The 15,273-nt window shown below is 37.8% G+C and overlaps 1 protein-coding gene across 1 annotated transcript; it reads left to right on the top strand.

The window, feature by feature from the left end:
• The first annotated feature begins 4,176 nt into the window (after positions 1 to 4,176).
• On the top strand, positions 4,177 to 14,372 carry LOC110783695 (DNA repair protein RAD5A). Its single transcript, XM_021988037.2, has 20 exons — positions 4,177 to 4,969; positions 5,079 to 5,212; positions 5,398 to 5,533; positions 5,638 to 5,691; positions 5,767 to 5,907; positions 5,976 to 6,127; positions 6,226 to 6,310; positions 6,400 to 6,672; positions 6,767 to 6,913; positions 6,997 to 7,152; positions 8,008 to 8,075; positions 9,309 to 9,431; positions 9,546 to 9,645; positions 9,733 to 9,845; positions 10,374 to 10,652; positions 10,907 to 11,107; positions 11,943 to 12,036; positions 12,128 to 12,199; positions 13,490 to 13,588; positions 13,919 to 14,372. The coding sequence occupies exons 1-20, from the start codon at positions 4,427 to 4,429 to the stop codon at positions 14,039 to 14,041; spliced, it is 3,093 nt and encodes a 1,030-aa protein (XP_021843729.2). The 5' UTR covers positions 4,177 to 4,426; the 3' UTR covers positions 14,042 to 14,372.
• Positions 14,373 to 15,273: the final 901 nt, after the last annotated feature.

Raw genomic sequence — 15,273 nt, 5'->3', positions numbered from 1 at the left:
GGTGATATGAGTTGATGTCGGTGGAAGAAGGTCTTAAGACCACAGTTATTTATTTATTATTTTTTATTTATTTATTCTTACTTATTTCCTTTAGCAAGAAACATGGAAACTCTAGACTATTTTCCCCAATTATCTAAATTTATAAATTATAGTGGAAAATCAAGATCAGATTTCTAGAAATAATAAATTCATTCAATGAATTAATAAAAACCCAAAACTACAATCTCAAAACAAATTTTAATATAAGATAAAGAAAATAATTTATACTTAACAACAGTCTAAGAGCTGCTTAAAATTCGGGATGTTACAATAGGGTACGGGATATAAAATACGGAATACAAAATACAGAACACGGAATACAGAATGCGAAATACAAAATACGAAATATTGACATATTTATTAACGAGGAATAGATAACCTCAAAACAAGATACATAATGACGGAATACGAAATACAGAATTTTCATAATACAGAATACGATTTTTTTCAGAATACAAATCGAGGATCGCAGGCACCTCCTCCGTGATCCTAGACCCACCCGCCGTGGTATAACGAATCACACAGTTAGGCGGCACCAACCGCCGAGATCAGTAGGCTCAGGCTGCAACACAGACAAACAACAAGTCAGAACACAACAAAAGAGCAAAACAAGTGCATATCAATAAAATCCTAAAATTACACGTACCTCGGCGACCGGTGAAAGCAAGAGCCGGAGTCGCACAAAATCAAAATAGTTGTGATCAAGCATCACCAGCTCGCCCGCAGGCACGCCATGTCGCAGCACCACCCGACGACTAGCAAGGATGCACGTAGGGCACAACATACTAAAAGGCGGCAAATGGGGAACCCGTATAAGCTCAGTAGTTTGTCGGAGTACTCGGGCCCCTAGGAACTTGGTACAGAATCCGACACCGAGACTGGCGCCGAGCCTCCACCAACGCCTCTGTCTTCTGTAGCTCGACCCAGCAGGACCAGCTCACCTGTTTGCAGAACCAAAAAACAGACAGGTCAAGTAACTCGCATAAAACGTGATAAAGTAAGAAAGGAAACTAATGATGCCTACCAAGTCAGGACGCCCAGCCGCGATCATATCCCTGAACCTCTTCATAGGAGGACGTCTCTTCAGCTTCCCGGCACTACCCCAGCAGTTAGCCATCGGGTAACCCATATCCTCTCTACCGGACCGAGGGGCAAAGAACGGTAAACGCTTGAAAGCCCACAATTGCAGAAAAAAACAGTGAAAACAGGTTAAGTAAGTACGCAACTCTTTTGGCACTCCTAAATGATAATACCAAGCACGTACATCAATGAGTCGCGGCACGATGCACAGAGATATGGGCCTCATAGGCCTATATGGACCATCCGGAACCCGTACAACCACACTCATATGGCTAATCAGGTCCACATAGGCTGCCTCGCCCCAGCAGAACGAACCTAGCTCAGATAGCTCCCCCACCAACGAGATCAGCCACAGATCCATCCGCTCAGAATGGTTCGACAAAATCGTCGAACTCAAGAACAGTAGGTAAAATATGCGAGCATAAAGCCTCGCAGAAGCACCAGAAGGGCGACCCTCCACCAAAACATCCACCAGCGAGGAGTAAGGCATCCCCTTCCCTCCATACTTGGCCACCTCCACAGAAAACTCTTTCCCTCCATAATGTTGTAAATCAAGGTGCCCGTGAAGGACAGACCCGTGAGGGTAGTGTAGTCCTCAGGGGTACTGGTCATCTCCCCGCGGCCCCCACCGAAAATGAAAAGTGTTGGTGGTATCCCACCACCACTCCAGAAGCAAGCGCAAAAACCGTCTAGACGCATTAGGGCCCACGACCTCCCTATAAACGCACACCGTCGGGAACAAGGGGCATGCCTCCACCACTCCACAGGTCCGCCCGTCCATCTTCCCCAAGCGCTCCACGAAGACAGACCCGCAATAAGGTCGACAAGACGTATCCAACTCAGCCCTACCGGCACGAAACTGGGACACCACGTGATGCCCCAAGTCACGGTGAAGGTCGATCCCGTCATACTCAATTGGGCCCAACCAAGCTGGCTCATCCTCGGGGCCAGGGCCCCCTCCGGACTCCAATGAAGGAGACGAAGAGTCATTCCTCGTCCTCCGAGAGGCCCGAGCGGGCCGATAAGTAGACTCATGTGTCATCGGACGAGAAGGGATCATCCGTGGCTGCAACATGTAATCCGAAGCCTCCCCTTAGTAGAGGACGAACTGTCACCTAACATACTATTTCGCAAGAAGTACGAAAAATATAAGGCATCACACCTTGAGCCTAGTAATGCGAGAAATTAAATTCTGAAATTCCGAACACGACAAGCTAGTGGCAGCAAACAATTTTGTTCCCTAAGTATGAGCATGTTGCTAAGTACATAATTAGTAATAAAGTTCATACATGCAAAATTGACCACGAACTACTTCGAACATCCAAATCATGCGTTTTATATAATCCATAGACTATGTAAACAACAAGCAATACACCAAGAACACCGACATTGTGTCCCCAATACCAATTTGTAGGCACACTTGGGGGCTAATTTTAAACAAATTCAAAATTGGCCAAAATCAACATACTTGCAAAAATTAACATGCCTAGGCACTCATACATGTTACAAACACCACATATAAGCAAACAATTGCAAGAAATTGGGGCAAAAATCAAAAATCCCAATTCAATTTGGGCATGAAATTTCATACAAATATTTACTCAAAATTAAGCCAAAACTTAAGTTAAACTCGAAATTACTTACATATATGTGACCTAGAGTGACTTGGGAACAATTTTGGTGAAGAAAGCAAGAAAATCCGAGCAGAATTGATGAAGAATGTTGAGAGAGAAACTCAAAAAACCCGAACAAGCAGTAGCAGAAATGGCGAACTTCCACTGCGCTGTTCGAATTTAAAGATCGAAGATGTGCGCTGGAATTTTCCAGCGCTTAAATGCAAGTGTTGAAAAGTTTCACACGCTGGAATTTTCCAACGCACAACTATTCCATTTCAGAGAAAATGACAGGCCACTTCGCCCCATTTCTTGCCAAGTAACCTCCTAACTTCATTTCGCTTTCCTTCCCACGGAAAAGTAACGGTATTTCAAATACCATTATTATTAATAAATTAGTTATTCCGGTAGCCCACTAACAACAACTGCATTCCGGGAAGTTACCGTGTCCCACTTAGGTAATGGTTCTAAAAAAATTCATTTAAAAAAAACGAAGAAAAATCCGTATTCTGTATTCTGAAACATTCCGTATTCTGTATTCTGAAAAAATCTGTATTCAATATTATGAAAAATCCCGTATTCTGTTTCTCCTCCTTTGATAACAGGATTACAGGGCAGCGATTGCTTCCTTCAAAGTCCAGTGGTGCTTCATCATCATCTGATACTACATCCTCCTCCTCCTCTATATGGAAGGTAGTCTCTGGACGAGTCTGTTCAGATTCCCTTCGCAACATATTCCTGAATGAAGGCACTCCTCTAGTTGATGGAGGAGTTCCAATAGAATTTGGAACCACAGTCCCCTGGGTTGGAGCAGCAATTTGAGTGTCTACATCCATCGCAGGATCACCATTTTCTTGATTGATCTTTGAAAAAATCCATTCTGTAATCTTACGTTTGGGTTTTTTATTCAAAAGGTCTTGCGCACACAAGGTGTACAATAAATTTATTGTACACCAAGATAACTTTTACTCATTTTTTTGTAACTTTAACCTAATTTTGATTAACTTTTATATTAGTAAAAAAAAGTTGATAGATACACATTTTAAATGGTTAAATGATTAATTTTATACATTATTAGTGATTTTGAAAAAATAAGTTTTATTAAAATGAAAAAAAAAAATTCACTAAAAAATAGATAACTTTTACATATATAAGATTAACTTTTAAGCATTTTGAGTTAACTTTTACTCCGGTGTACAATATTTATTGTACAACCATTGTAAATAAGAATTTGTGTTTTTTATTTGATCTCTCAATTTGATCTACAATTTTTGGAATTGGAGTATTGGACTACCTTTCGGGGGTATTTCGCTCATATTTTTTTTTTTCTAATTTACAATAAATGATTTTGGACCATACCAAAAACCGGAAAATAATATTTCTAGACTGGACCGATTGTCTCCCCATTACGAGTAGCACTTTTTGGCAGTAAGGAGATTGATGGCGGGAATTTACATTACTTTCCCATTTTCACTGTCCGTTTAATTACCCAATCAAGCGCCATTTCGCAGTTTCCCTCCATCTTTAAAACCCTAAATCCCGCCAAAATCTCTTGTTCACGAAGAGAAATCTAACAATTTCGAACATATAAAACCCTAATTCCTCATAAATTCTGTCGGATTTCTTTCATTTCCCCCTCATTTCACCCACATTGAAAGAGTTCAATTTTAGGGTTTAAAATCGAAAAATACAAGATGAACAGCAAGATCAAAGACGAAGTCATAGAAACGATTCGATCAGTAGTAGGGCAAGATTATGCTGAAATAGACATAATCAGAGCCCTTCACATGGCGAACAATGATTCAACTGGTGCAATCAACATAATTTTCGATACCCCCAATTTCATTTCTCAAAGTCGGCAAAACCCTAGAATCAATTCCAGTCAGAGGGTTAAGATTCCTAGCTCGAATTTAATCATGATCGAGGATACCCACGAAGATTCTGATTCAAATGGGAAGTCAAGTAGTCAAGAAATGGTGGTATACGGTGGACAGGAGAAAGAAATGGCGAGTCCTTGTTCGAGTCCGGTGAGCGAAGACTGGTGTTTTGTTGGGTACGCAGAGATTTCTGGAATGTCGACGAGTAAAGGGAGGAGAATTAAGATTGGAGATGAGGTGGAATTTGCGTTTCCTGTGAAGAATAAGTTGAGTTCATCTTCAGGAAAGGTTTTTGGTAGAGGAAAGCAGGCGGCAGCTTGTTCTGAGATTGTTAGGTTTTCTACCAAGAGCGGTGGCGAGGTAATTATACATACTTTCTTGTTTATTTGCCTATGGATACTTTCACTTTGGTTAAGTTTATATGTGCTATTGTTGTGTTGATTATCAATCGTGACGCGGTTGTTTGTAGATTGGCCGGATACCGAATGAGTGGGCTAGGTGCTTGGTGCCCCTGGTGAAAGATAAGAAGATTAAAGTCGAGGGGTTTTGTAAATATGCTCCTGAAAATTTGAGTATCATGGATACTATTGCTTTGAATGTGAGGTGGGCATAGATGCTTTAGTTTTGATGATTGTCAAATTCTGATTTTTTTCATGTTAATGAATGAAAAAAAAGTATTGCTTCAGTAGGTTTTCGGGGATACTTGAATTTCAGTAGCACATCGTTTAGATTGTTGGTTATAAGTAATTTTGTGATTTATACTGACCAAAATATGTGTTTCTACTCAGTGTTTACATCAACAGTTCAATGTTCCAGAAGCACCATCAAAATTCTTTAAAAGCAGCTTCAAGTTCCAGTGAGGAAACAGTTATTCATCCGTTGCCAAATTTATTCAGGTTGCTTGGAATATCTCCTTTTAAAAAGGTGATTTTTTAAACCTTTCTACTTTGATTAGTCTATATTTTATTTTGCATTATTTCAAAGTGCTTATCAAAGATGTCAACATTTGCCTTTCTCTTGCAATGTAGGCTGAGTTCACTCCTGATAATTTGTACACAAGGAAGCGTCCTTTGGGTTCTACGGTATAGCTCATGATTGCTTTATGACCTAATTTTTGTGGAACATTGCCTTGTGTTTAATGTGAATTTGATCCACAGGAAGTTCTGCGTTCCTCATTGTTGCATGCCAAGAATGTAAAGAACTCGTCATCAGATGAAAGTAATACGGAAGGCGAGGAAGGTGTTTCTGATGCTGATGTTGATAGCATTGTTGGAGCTGGAGACAGCTCTAAAATGGAGGTATGTATCGTAGTTATTACATCAGAGTTTGTATCGATAGTCAATAAACTTTCATGTGAAATGTACAGGAAATGGATCCCCCAAGCACCCTCCTCTGCAATCTTCGCCCCTACCAGAAGCAAGCACTTCACTGGATGGTCCATTTGGAGAGGGGACAAACAACAGATGAGGCTGCTACTACCCTTCACCCTTGTTGGGAGGCATATCGCTTGGCTGATAAGTATGTTTTGCTAGAATCCATTACATAGGGGAAGTATAGGAGTCAATAGTGCTTTGTGAATTAAATTAATGTTTGAGTTGGAGTCTTGTGTTCTTCAGGAGGGATCTTGTTGTCTACTTGAACTCATTTTCTGGTGAAGCAACATTAGAATTTCCGAGTACTCTTCAGATGGCTAGAGGAGGAGTATGTCTCTTATGCCATAGTTAATTGGATAAACACTAACCTTTTTGGTTCCTCAAATTCTCTATCTTAATTCTGGTTCGTGCCTTTAGATTTTGGCAGATGCAATGGGTCTTGGAAAAACGGTCATGACCATATCCCTTCTCCTCTCTAATTCAGAGAGAGTCGGATCACCTTGTAGCCAGTTGACAAACAATTCTTCTGATGAAAGTACGGTACTCAGTAAATCCATAGATGCATCTCCAGATCCACCTAAGAAGGTTGCAAAATTTCAGGGCATTGACAAGCAGTTGAAACAAGAGAACATTCTTATGGATGGTGGCAGTCTCATTGTCTGTCCTATGACACTCCTTAGCCAGTGGAAGGTATATGTGAATTGATGTATTTCCGGATTCATAAAGGAATCATTCTTTATTTTATATTAGTCATTATGCTGATGCTCACTATTGTTTTTGACAGGCGGAGATAGAAACTCATGCTGTACCTGGTTCCCTCTCTGTTTATGTTCACTATGGACAAGGTAGATCAAGGGATGCTAAACTATTGGCTCAAAATGATGTTGTTCTCACCACCTATGGAGTGCTAGCTTCAGAATTCTCCTCTGAGGTAGATTGGAGCCTACTATGATAAAAGAGCGGTAGCCATATTGTCAATTAATCTGATTTGCTTGAACTTCCTATCTGGTACAGAATACTGAAGGATGCGGGGCTCTTCATTCTATACGGTGGTTAAGAGTGGTGCTTGACGAAGCACACACAATAAAGTCTTCCAAAAGCCAAATTTCAGTGGCTGCTACTGCTTTAACAGCTCATTCTAGATGGTGTCTCACTGGCACTCCTATCCAGGTGACTTCTCTCTCTTTTACGTTGTTCACTTACAATATACTGCTTGATTTTTTTACTACTTTTTGTTGTAGGAGGCTTGTCTCTCTATGTATACTAGTGTACTACTCCTTCGTCCTTAACACGTTTCATCATTTTGTTTGTAAAAATGTTGATTAAGTGCTAAGAAAGAGAGAAAGTTAGAGATATTGTTGGATGGATAGAAAAAGGGATAGTGTGGAGAGAGAAAACAGAAGGTTTACTTGAAATATTAAGGGTAAAAGTGTGAAATATTTCATTTTGGGACAACCCAGAAAGAGGCATGAAAATAAGGGATGGAGTTAGGACTCCTAATTCTTGTTAACAAATCTTCAAGTGTTTCAGAGTTACATAAGGAATATGTACATGGGTGTTCTATTTGAGATAATGTCACAGATCTTGTTAAACAGAATTGTGAACTTCAGTATTTTTCTCAGAAGGTAACTGGAAATCGAGAGCTTAATAAGTTTTACTAGTTGGCTTATCCAGACACTTCTTTTTAATTTGCTGTTATATAATGCTTTGCAGTTAGAGTGTAAATGTGTAATACATACCTTCTTTTGTTGTGTACCAATGCTTTATCTGCAGTTAGAGTTTAATATGTACCTTCTTTTATTGTGTAAATGTGTAATACGTACCTTCTTTTGTTGTGTACCAATGCTTTATCTGCAGTTAGAGTTTAATATGTACCTTCTTTTATTGTGTAATGCTTGGTGTATATACTGCTACCTACACAGATTGGTGTCTATACTGCCACCTACACGGACTATCTTGAATCTTCTGTGAGAACTGTATTTTATTCAAGTAAAGATGACTTACATCTGTCTTTTTGATTTTCAGAACAATCTCGAGGACATATTTAGTCTTCTTCGATTTTTAAAGGTGGAGCCATGGGGAAACTGGGCATGGTATTATTTGGTTCCCCTTTTCACTATTATATGAAGATTGTTTTATGCAAGATAGTTAACTATTTGTTCATTAGTTAGATAATTCTCTTTCTGGCTTAAGATTGGAGATTTGAGAACGCAAATACTTGTATATTTTGCCAGCATCTGATTTATATTCTAGGCATCTTCAGCTGTTATACAGGCAGGGTTGATGTGTAAGAAAAGCTACATTTAGCACATTTTTTAATTTTTTTTGACATCCATGACATGTCATGTGTACGGGTAAGTAGCTAACTGTTTAACTTCAAACCTTCTGCAAATTCCAGCACATACTTAAACCAAATTCTTTTTTGAAACTAGATCCCGTGGGTAGTTTCTTCTTCAGCTAGGCAGTAAATTGACTCACTTTTTTTTTTCTTTTTTACTGTTATCATGTCATCAAAAATACATATGTGAACTTATGTTAGGGTTAGCCTTCATCGGTTGTGCCATTTTTCAACAACCTTGACAAATACTGTAATAGACTAGATGAATGTGAGAGAAAAAGAAAGAGAAAAAGATAAATTAGGAAAATTTGGAGATTGTAGTATTAATGCAATCATGCAATTAAATCACCAATTATAGCATGTCAATCCCAGTCAACCCATTTACCTATTGGGTATTTCGCATAGTTGCGTAAGTGAACTAGATAGGTGGATTGGGCTGGGTGTCCTCACCTAGGTCCACACTGGTTGAAGCTAGTCTTCCATGACAAATACCTGAACATAGCTGTAAATTCAATTCAAGGTAGTGATTGGCCTCTTCTTCAAGTCGTGAATACTTCATTCATCAATGGTCACTAAAAACAGGAACAAAGCTCTTGCTTAAATAAGTAATGAAACATTAAGTGAAAGAAGATGGGAAAAACATGGACACTTTATCATTCCTCTGAATCAGTTTCTTATTTCCTTTTAGTTTTTTATATCTACCAAACAATTTATTTTACTAAGGTTGGGTTCTGAGCTTCTGATACTAGATTTGTTTGTTGGTTAGGGTTGTATAGTTAGCCCTTTAGAACGATTCAGGGTGAATTTGATGTGATACCTTAGAAGTAGAATTGGTAGGAAACCTTCATAGTTGTTGTTATCCAATTGTGTCCAAGTATTGAAAACTGGCAGATATAATAGTTGTCCTGTTACATGTAAGCAACAAAATGCTTTTGTTTGTTAGTTGGAATGATTTTAAAGTTGTCTAATGAACCATTTTCTGCTACAGGTGGAATAAACTCGTTCAAAAGCCATTTGATGAGGGTGATGAAAGAGGATTGAAGCTAGTTCACTCCATTCTGAGGCCAATAATGTTACGAAGAACAAAATATAGCGTTGATCGAGAAGGAAGGTAAGAAAGTTAGACTCTGATTTTGCATATTAATAATACCCCCTCCCCCTCCCTCTTGAGAGATGCTATTCTGTTCCTTTGTTTAATCTAATTCGTCATTTCCCGCTCATCCAGGCCTATTCTAGTCCTGCCTCCAGCTAATATCCAAGTGGTTTATTGTGAGCTGACAGAAGCTGAACAGGACTTTTATGAGGCTTTGTTCAAAAAATCTAAGGTATTCAGCTAAGCTTCTGTTTATTCTGAATTTTTTGTGTTGGTATAGTCCAGCTTTGGTATGTCTCATATCTAAAGAATATTGCAGGTGAAGTTTGATCGTTTTGTGGAGCAAGGGCGGGTTTTGCATAATTATGCTTCAATTTTAGAACTTCTACTACGGCTTCGGCAATGCTGTGATCATCCGTTTCTTGTCATGAGGTGGGTACCATGTACAACATCCCATCTCTTTATTGGTCTCCCCGTGTATGGTTTTTGTAGACGCGCTGCCTGAGTGCCTGGCCTGCTTGCTAGTGTGATGCTCGCTGGCTCATCCTGCCTCAGCTAAAGAGTTGGAAATCTAAGAATGTTTTGCTTATGCAGTTATGCCACAACTTTGGGTACATGCATGATAGTTTAACATCAATGTCCATGGTTACACGGTTACAGAATTTTGTAGATTTTACGGGACCCTTTTAATTGAAAACTTGCCCTCTTTTAAAAGGTTAGGATTTTAAAATCCTGGTATCCTTTGGTTTTTGAGGCTGATGAGAAATATGGGTGTCGAATGTAAAGGTTTTATTTATTTTAATAACGTCACTTGCACAATATCTTCATAGAAAATGTTGCTTCATTGAATGGCTGATGCTGATTTATGCATTTCTTATCACGGTCCATACCCTATTGCCCATTTTTCTGTAGTTCTGTTTTTGTGGAAATTGTTTCTGAAACTAGCTTATATATGTGTAGTCGAGGTGATACGCAAGATTATGCTGACATGAATAAGCTAGCCAAACGATTTCTTAGAGGTGGCCATGGTACTGTTGAAGGTGAAGAGAAAGTTGTGCCATCGAGAGCTTATATTCAAGAGGTTGTAGAAGAGTTAAAAAATGGAGAGCAAGGAGAGTGTCCAATATGTCTTGAAGCTTTTGAAGATGCAGTTTTGACTCCCTGTGCTCATCGCTTATGTCGGGAGTGCCTTTTGGCAAGTTGGCGAAATGCTGCTTCAGGTTTATGTCCAGTCTGCAGGTATAATCAAGTTTTCTTCACTAGCTTACCAAAAACTTTCTGATCGTCTTGTGCATTATCTATCTCCAGGCTCCTTTTCCTTGTTTAATACTCCTCAAGTGCCAATTTCTATATTACCAGTCTGTTGATGTCTTTGCTTTTCTGCTCCCCCCCCCCTCCCTTCTCTTTAATGTTTTTTTCATGACTTTCCTATTTGTTATTTTTGAGCTGCAAGATTTATTTTGAGTCTCAAAAGGATTTGATGTTTTCTTCAGGAAATCGGTGAGCAAGCAAGATCTCATCACAGCTCCAACCGAGAGTAGATTTCAGATAGATGTCGAGAAAAACTGGGTTGAATCAACAAAAGTTTCATCACTGTTGTGTGAATTGGAAAATCTGCGAGCTTCAGGATCCAAAAGCATTGTCTTTAGCCAGTGGACTGCCTTTCTGGACCTATTGGAGATTCCTCTTACTAGGTACCTTTCTTGCTTCTGTGGGGCTGTTGTTATTTTGATTCTGTTTGCTTTTTTAGATTCTCCGATGTTAGCTTGTGCATAAATATCTTGGATGACATCTTTAACTTTGTGTGAGACTTGGAGTAAAGTCCATCAGCAGTTTGGTTTATCATTTTATCATGTACATTATTGAATGCTTTTCTGTGAACTTGTCGACTGTTTAAGTATTCATGAACAGAATTGTAGTATTTGCAGGACAACAATAGTTTCATTCAAAATTGATTTTACTATTGTTAAGGCTGCCTGTTAATTTGTGTCGCACAGATATCTGTGCAGCTCCTGCATATTCAAGCAAGTGCTTTCCAGCTTCTCTTCCTAGTCTTTAAGTGGCATTGGTAGCTGAAAAACCTTGTCTATTGTGCATGGATTTCGCTGCAAATATCTAATGTGAAGGTGTTTTAAGGATCCTATTACATGTACACCTAGTGTACAAGACATCTTGTACACCATGTTTTTCTATTGGTTGAAATGACATATTTATTGTCTTCCATTCTCATTTTTTAGTCGGTTTGATGATGTGTCAACAAATTAATGGTAGTGTCTTGCACACTAGGTGTACATGTAGTCTTTTCCGTGTTTTAAAGTCAACTACCATTTTTCAAATGCTTGTTTTTTTTTTTTTTTTTTTTTTTTTTTTTGCGTATCTGAAGCTGTGTACTTATGAATAATGATTGACTATGAAGAATCTGATAATGCTATCCTGAGCAAAAGAATGTGTGTAATGTTAGATTTCTTTTTCTGGAGTAACAATATTTTTGTACTTATGGGGTCTTTGGCTGTTATTTTTTGTATGCAGGAATAACATATCTTTTCTTCGCCTTGACGGAACTCTAAGTCAACAGCAACGTGAGAGAGTATTAAAAAAGTTCTCTGAAGATAGTGATGTCATGGTTTGTTAATTTGACTTTTGAATTTTGACTTTCTATTTAAGATTGTCACGTAGGTGCTATTTTCTTATATTAAACTTGCATGTGGAAATAGGTTTTGCTCATGTCGTTAAAGGCTGGTGGAGTGGGAATAAACCTAACAGCTGCTTCCAATGCTTTTGTCCTGGTAAGTGACAAATCAGTATCTCTGTTTCTTTTTCTTAGCAATCTTCTCGAATGCAACGTTATATAGTCTGTGTTATTGATACCTCGATTACCTCCTAAGTAATCCTTAGTTTCGAAACGTGAGCATAATTTGTGCAAAATATTGGCTTATATTTGCATTTTGAATTCTAGTTTCACAAAATGCACTAAACGGTAAAAGTAGTTGCCAGTGCAACAATAGTGTGCTTTGGGTGCCAGTGGACTCTTTAAATTTGCATTTCCTTCAAATTTTTTTTTCTAATTGGGAAAATGCATTAACATTAGCTTTTAGTGGATCATTAGTGTACTTTGGTGCTGATGATGTTTTAAAACTGGCAAATCCTAATACTCTCCATTCAATTTTATTTTTTTAACTTCTTGATCAGGTTGGGTTGGAGAGTCCTTCGTAGGTTATAATATATTCTTTCTCAAATTTGTTTTGTGAAACAGTGAAAAAGTTGAAGATCTAAGGTATCTGAATTTGGGTAGCAAACACATTGATTTTTGCTGAGTAGCTTTTAATGTGCTGTCACTGTCATGGGCATTTATAAGCTGTTACTTCCATGACCTATGTCCTTTTAAACATCTAACCATTTCCTTTATGCCTTTTTTCCCCGCCTTGTTGGGTGGTGGAGAATTGGAGATTGTCCGAAGTTTGAACTAATTTGCTTTCTTTCAAAGTCTTTTGCCCTATTGGCAAAAATTTAAAGTCAATTCTTATAATTGCCTATCAGCATAGGTAAATCAAGACAAGGTCTTGTAATATTGTTTATAAAGCGTTGGCTTAGTAGCAGCTTGTTTATAAAGCGTTGGCTTTACTAGTAGCAGCTTGTCTGTGTAAGATTCTTGACCCATGATAAGATCAATCAATGCTAATTGATCAGATTCTGGTTTCTGGGGTTTTTGTAATTGTGAGGACGGTACAGGAAGGGAATAAAGGTGATTATGTAATATGAATTTTATAATGTATGACTGCATTGAATATCTAGGATTTGCATGACTTGTATGATGGATACTGCAAATTACTGCAGCTACTTAATGCACGAAAGTGTTGAATATGAGATTCTTTTCTATCTATATGCATCTAATGGACCAGTACTCTGTCTTGAAGAGATTGTCAAACTGAAGCCAAAAAATATGCTGGCCAGTACTCGGATAATGGCTGTTTGTGAAACTAGCAAGAATCCTTAGTTCTTGCATATTTACTGGACTCTGGTCTTGCTGTAATTCAGTTATGTCATCCACATATATAATGTCGGTGTTGCTTGTGTAGGATCCATGGTGGAATCCGGCTGTTGAAGAACAAGCAGTCATGCGCATACATCGGATTGGCCAAACTAAGCCTGTAACAATCAAAAGATTCATTATTAAGGTAAACTTTTTCCTCTTGTTTGGGCTGGACCTATTTATTCTTGAAACAAATTGGTTTACTACCTAACTACTGGTATTAGTTGTCATATGGTTCACAAACCACAAGTTTTCCATTTCTCATAAAGCTTTAAGATTCACTTTCTTTGGCTTTGGATTGTAATGGACTCAACCAAAATGGCTCACAAAACTATGTTATATCCCTTAGTGAATCAAAGGAGCAGTTACAGTTTCCAATTGGATGACGAATATTGTTTGTGTTGACTGTCTGAAATGTCATCCTTGAATATGTTGTAATCCAGTTGTTGGATTGATTAACAATACACTATGGCAGGGAACGGTGGAGGAAAGGATGGAGGCAGTGCAGGCAAGAAAACAGAGGATGATTTCTGGTGCATTAACTGATCAAGAAGTCCGGAGTGCACGCATAGAGGAGTTGAAGATGCTTTTCACATAGAGATTAGAGACAAGAGCCCTCCTCATTCAGTCTTAACTTCTATTATTGCCGATCTTACATGGATGTATAATCACTTTTGACCCTTCCTGGGTATGCTAAGTCGGATTATTGTAATTAACATTCACAGGCAAGGGAGTTTTGTGCAGTTAAGGGTTTGTAGTTAACTTCATTTTAGCTAGGAGTTCAAATGTTCAATGTAAATTATTTTGGCGGGGGTCTATATCATTCCTTTTGGAATTGCAGATGAGACTGAATTAGCTTAGGTTGCACATATTATGTATATAAGCTTTTCAGAGGTCAATGAATTTTGCTTTGTCACTTTTAGTTTCTACTTTGGCTACTTTTTTTTTTGATAATTATTGATTAACATTCACACAACATTTACATAATCGAGCTCACAACCTCATATTCAAACATTTAAGACTTAACCATGGGCTATATTAACTTATATTTTGTATGCCATATTTTCAAAAGAAAATTCATTAATGAAATTCACATATAAGTTCAAACCATAATCCATGTAAAGCCAGATGCATAGCCCGAACTAAAAAACTAGTTAACTTTATAAATTTACTCCCAAGGAAACTTAAATTTTACCCTTTTAGTTTCGCTACTTGCTACAGGTGGTATTTTATCCTCCCACTGATCATACATGGTTGTTAGAAGTCTTAGTGACTTTTCTTAACTAACTTAACATTAAGTGACAAGGTAGTCAACTACATTGTTACTATGTGATTTTTATAATGTACAAGTTTGATCATTAATTTTTGTAATTAATGTTAGTAAAATTATCTTTATTCTCTTTAAAGAAATTTCGGAGGGTTTAACTTTTTATGTACTACTCCGTACAACCTTACTAACGTTTTTAATTTTTTTTAGTGAAAAAACCAAATCATCTATTTAAAGAAAGATATCATTTTAAACCAATATGCTTCGGGTGAACTTCATTATACTTCGTATAATATTTAATGATGCACGTATCACGTGCATAAACACGAGTAAAAAATATAGCTAAAGATTTATAAAACCAAGGGAGTACGTCAATATTTTTATTAAATAATTTCCAAGATCTTTTTCTGCTTGCATTATTTTTGTTGAATTGAAATTATTTAAGTATAATTTAAACACGAGTAAAAACTATAGTAAAAGATTTATGAAACCGGTACTTCGTACGTCACTTTTTATTAAACACTTCAAAATTTCTAAGATCTTGTTCTGTTTGCATTACTTTT

This window comes from Spinacia oleracea, chromosome 4 (assembly GCF_020520425.1).
Source record: "Spinacia oleracea cultivar Varoflay chromosome 4, BTI_SOV_V1, whole genome shotgun sequence".
Classification (NCBI taxonomy): Eukaryota; Viridiplantae; Streptophyta; class Magnoliopsida; order Caryophyllales; family Amaranthaceae; genus Spinacia; species Spinacia oleracea.
The sequence above is the reverse complement of the archived record's forward strand: the minus strand, read 5'-3'. Positions and strand labels throughout refer to the sequence as shown.

Bases quoted from the DNA above. Each gene is read 5' to 3' on its own strand.
- LOC110783695 (XM_021988037.2), top strand. From the start codon at position 4,427: ATGAACAGCAAGATCAAAGACGAAGTCATAGAAACGATTCGATCAGTA. The intron at 7,153-8,007 runs GTGACTTCTCTC...TTTGATTTTCAG, and splicing joins TCACTGGCACTCCTATCCAG to AACAATCTCGAGGACATATT. The intron at 12,037-12,127 runs GTTTGTTAATTT...ATGTGGAAATAG, and splicing joins CTGAAGATAGTGATGTCATG to GTTTTGCTCATGTCGTTAAA.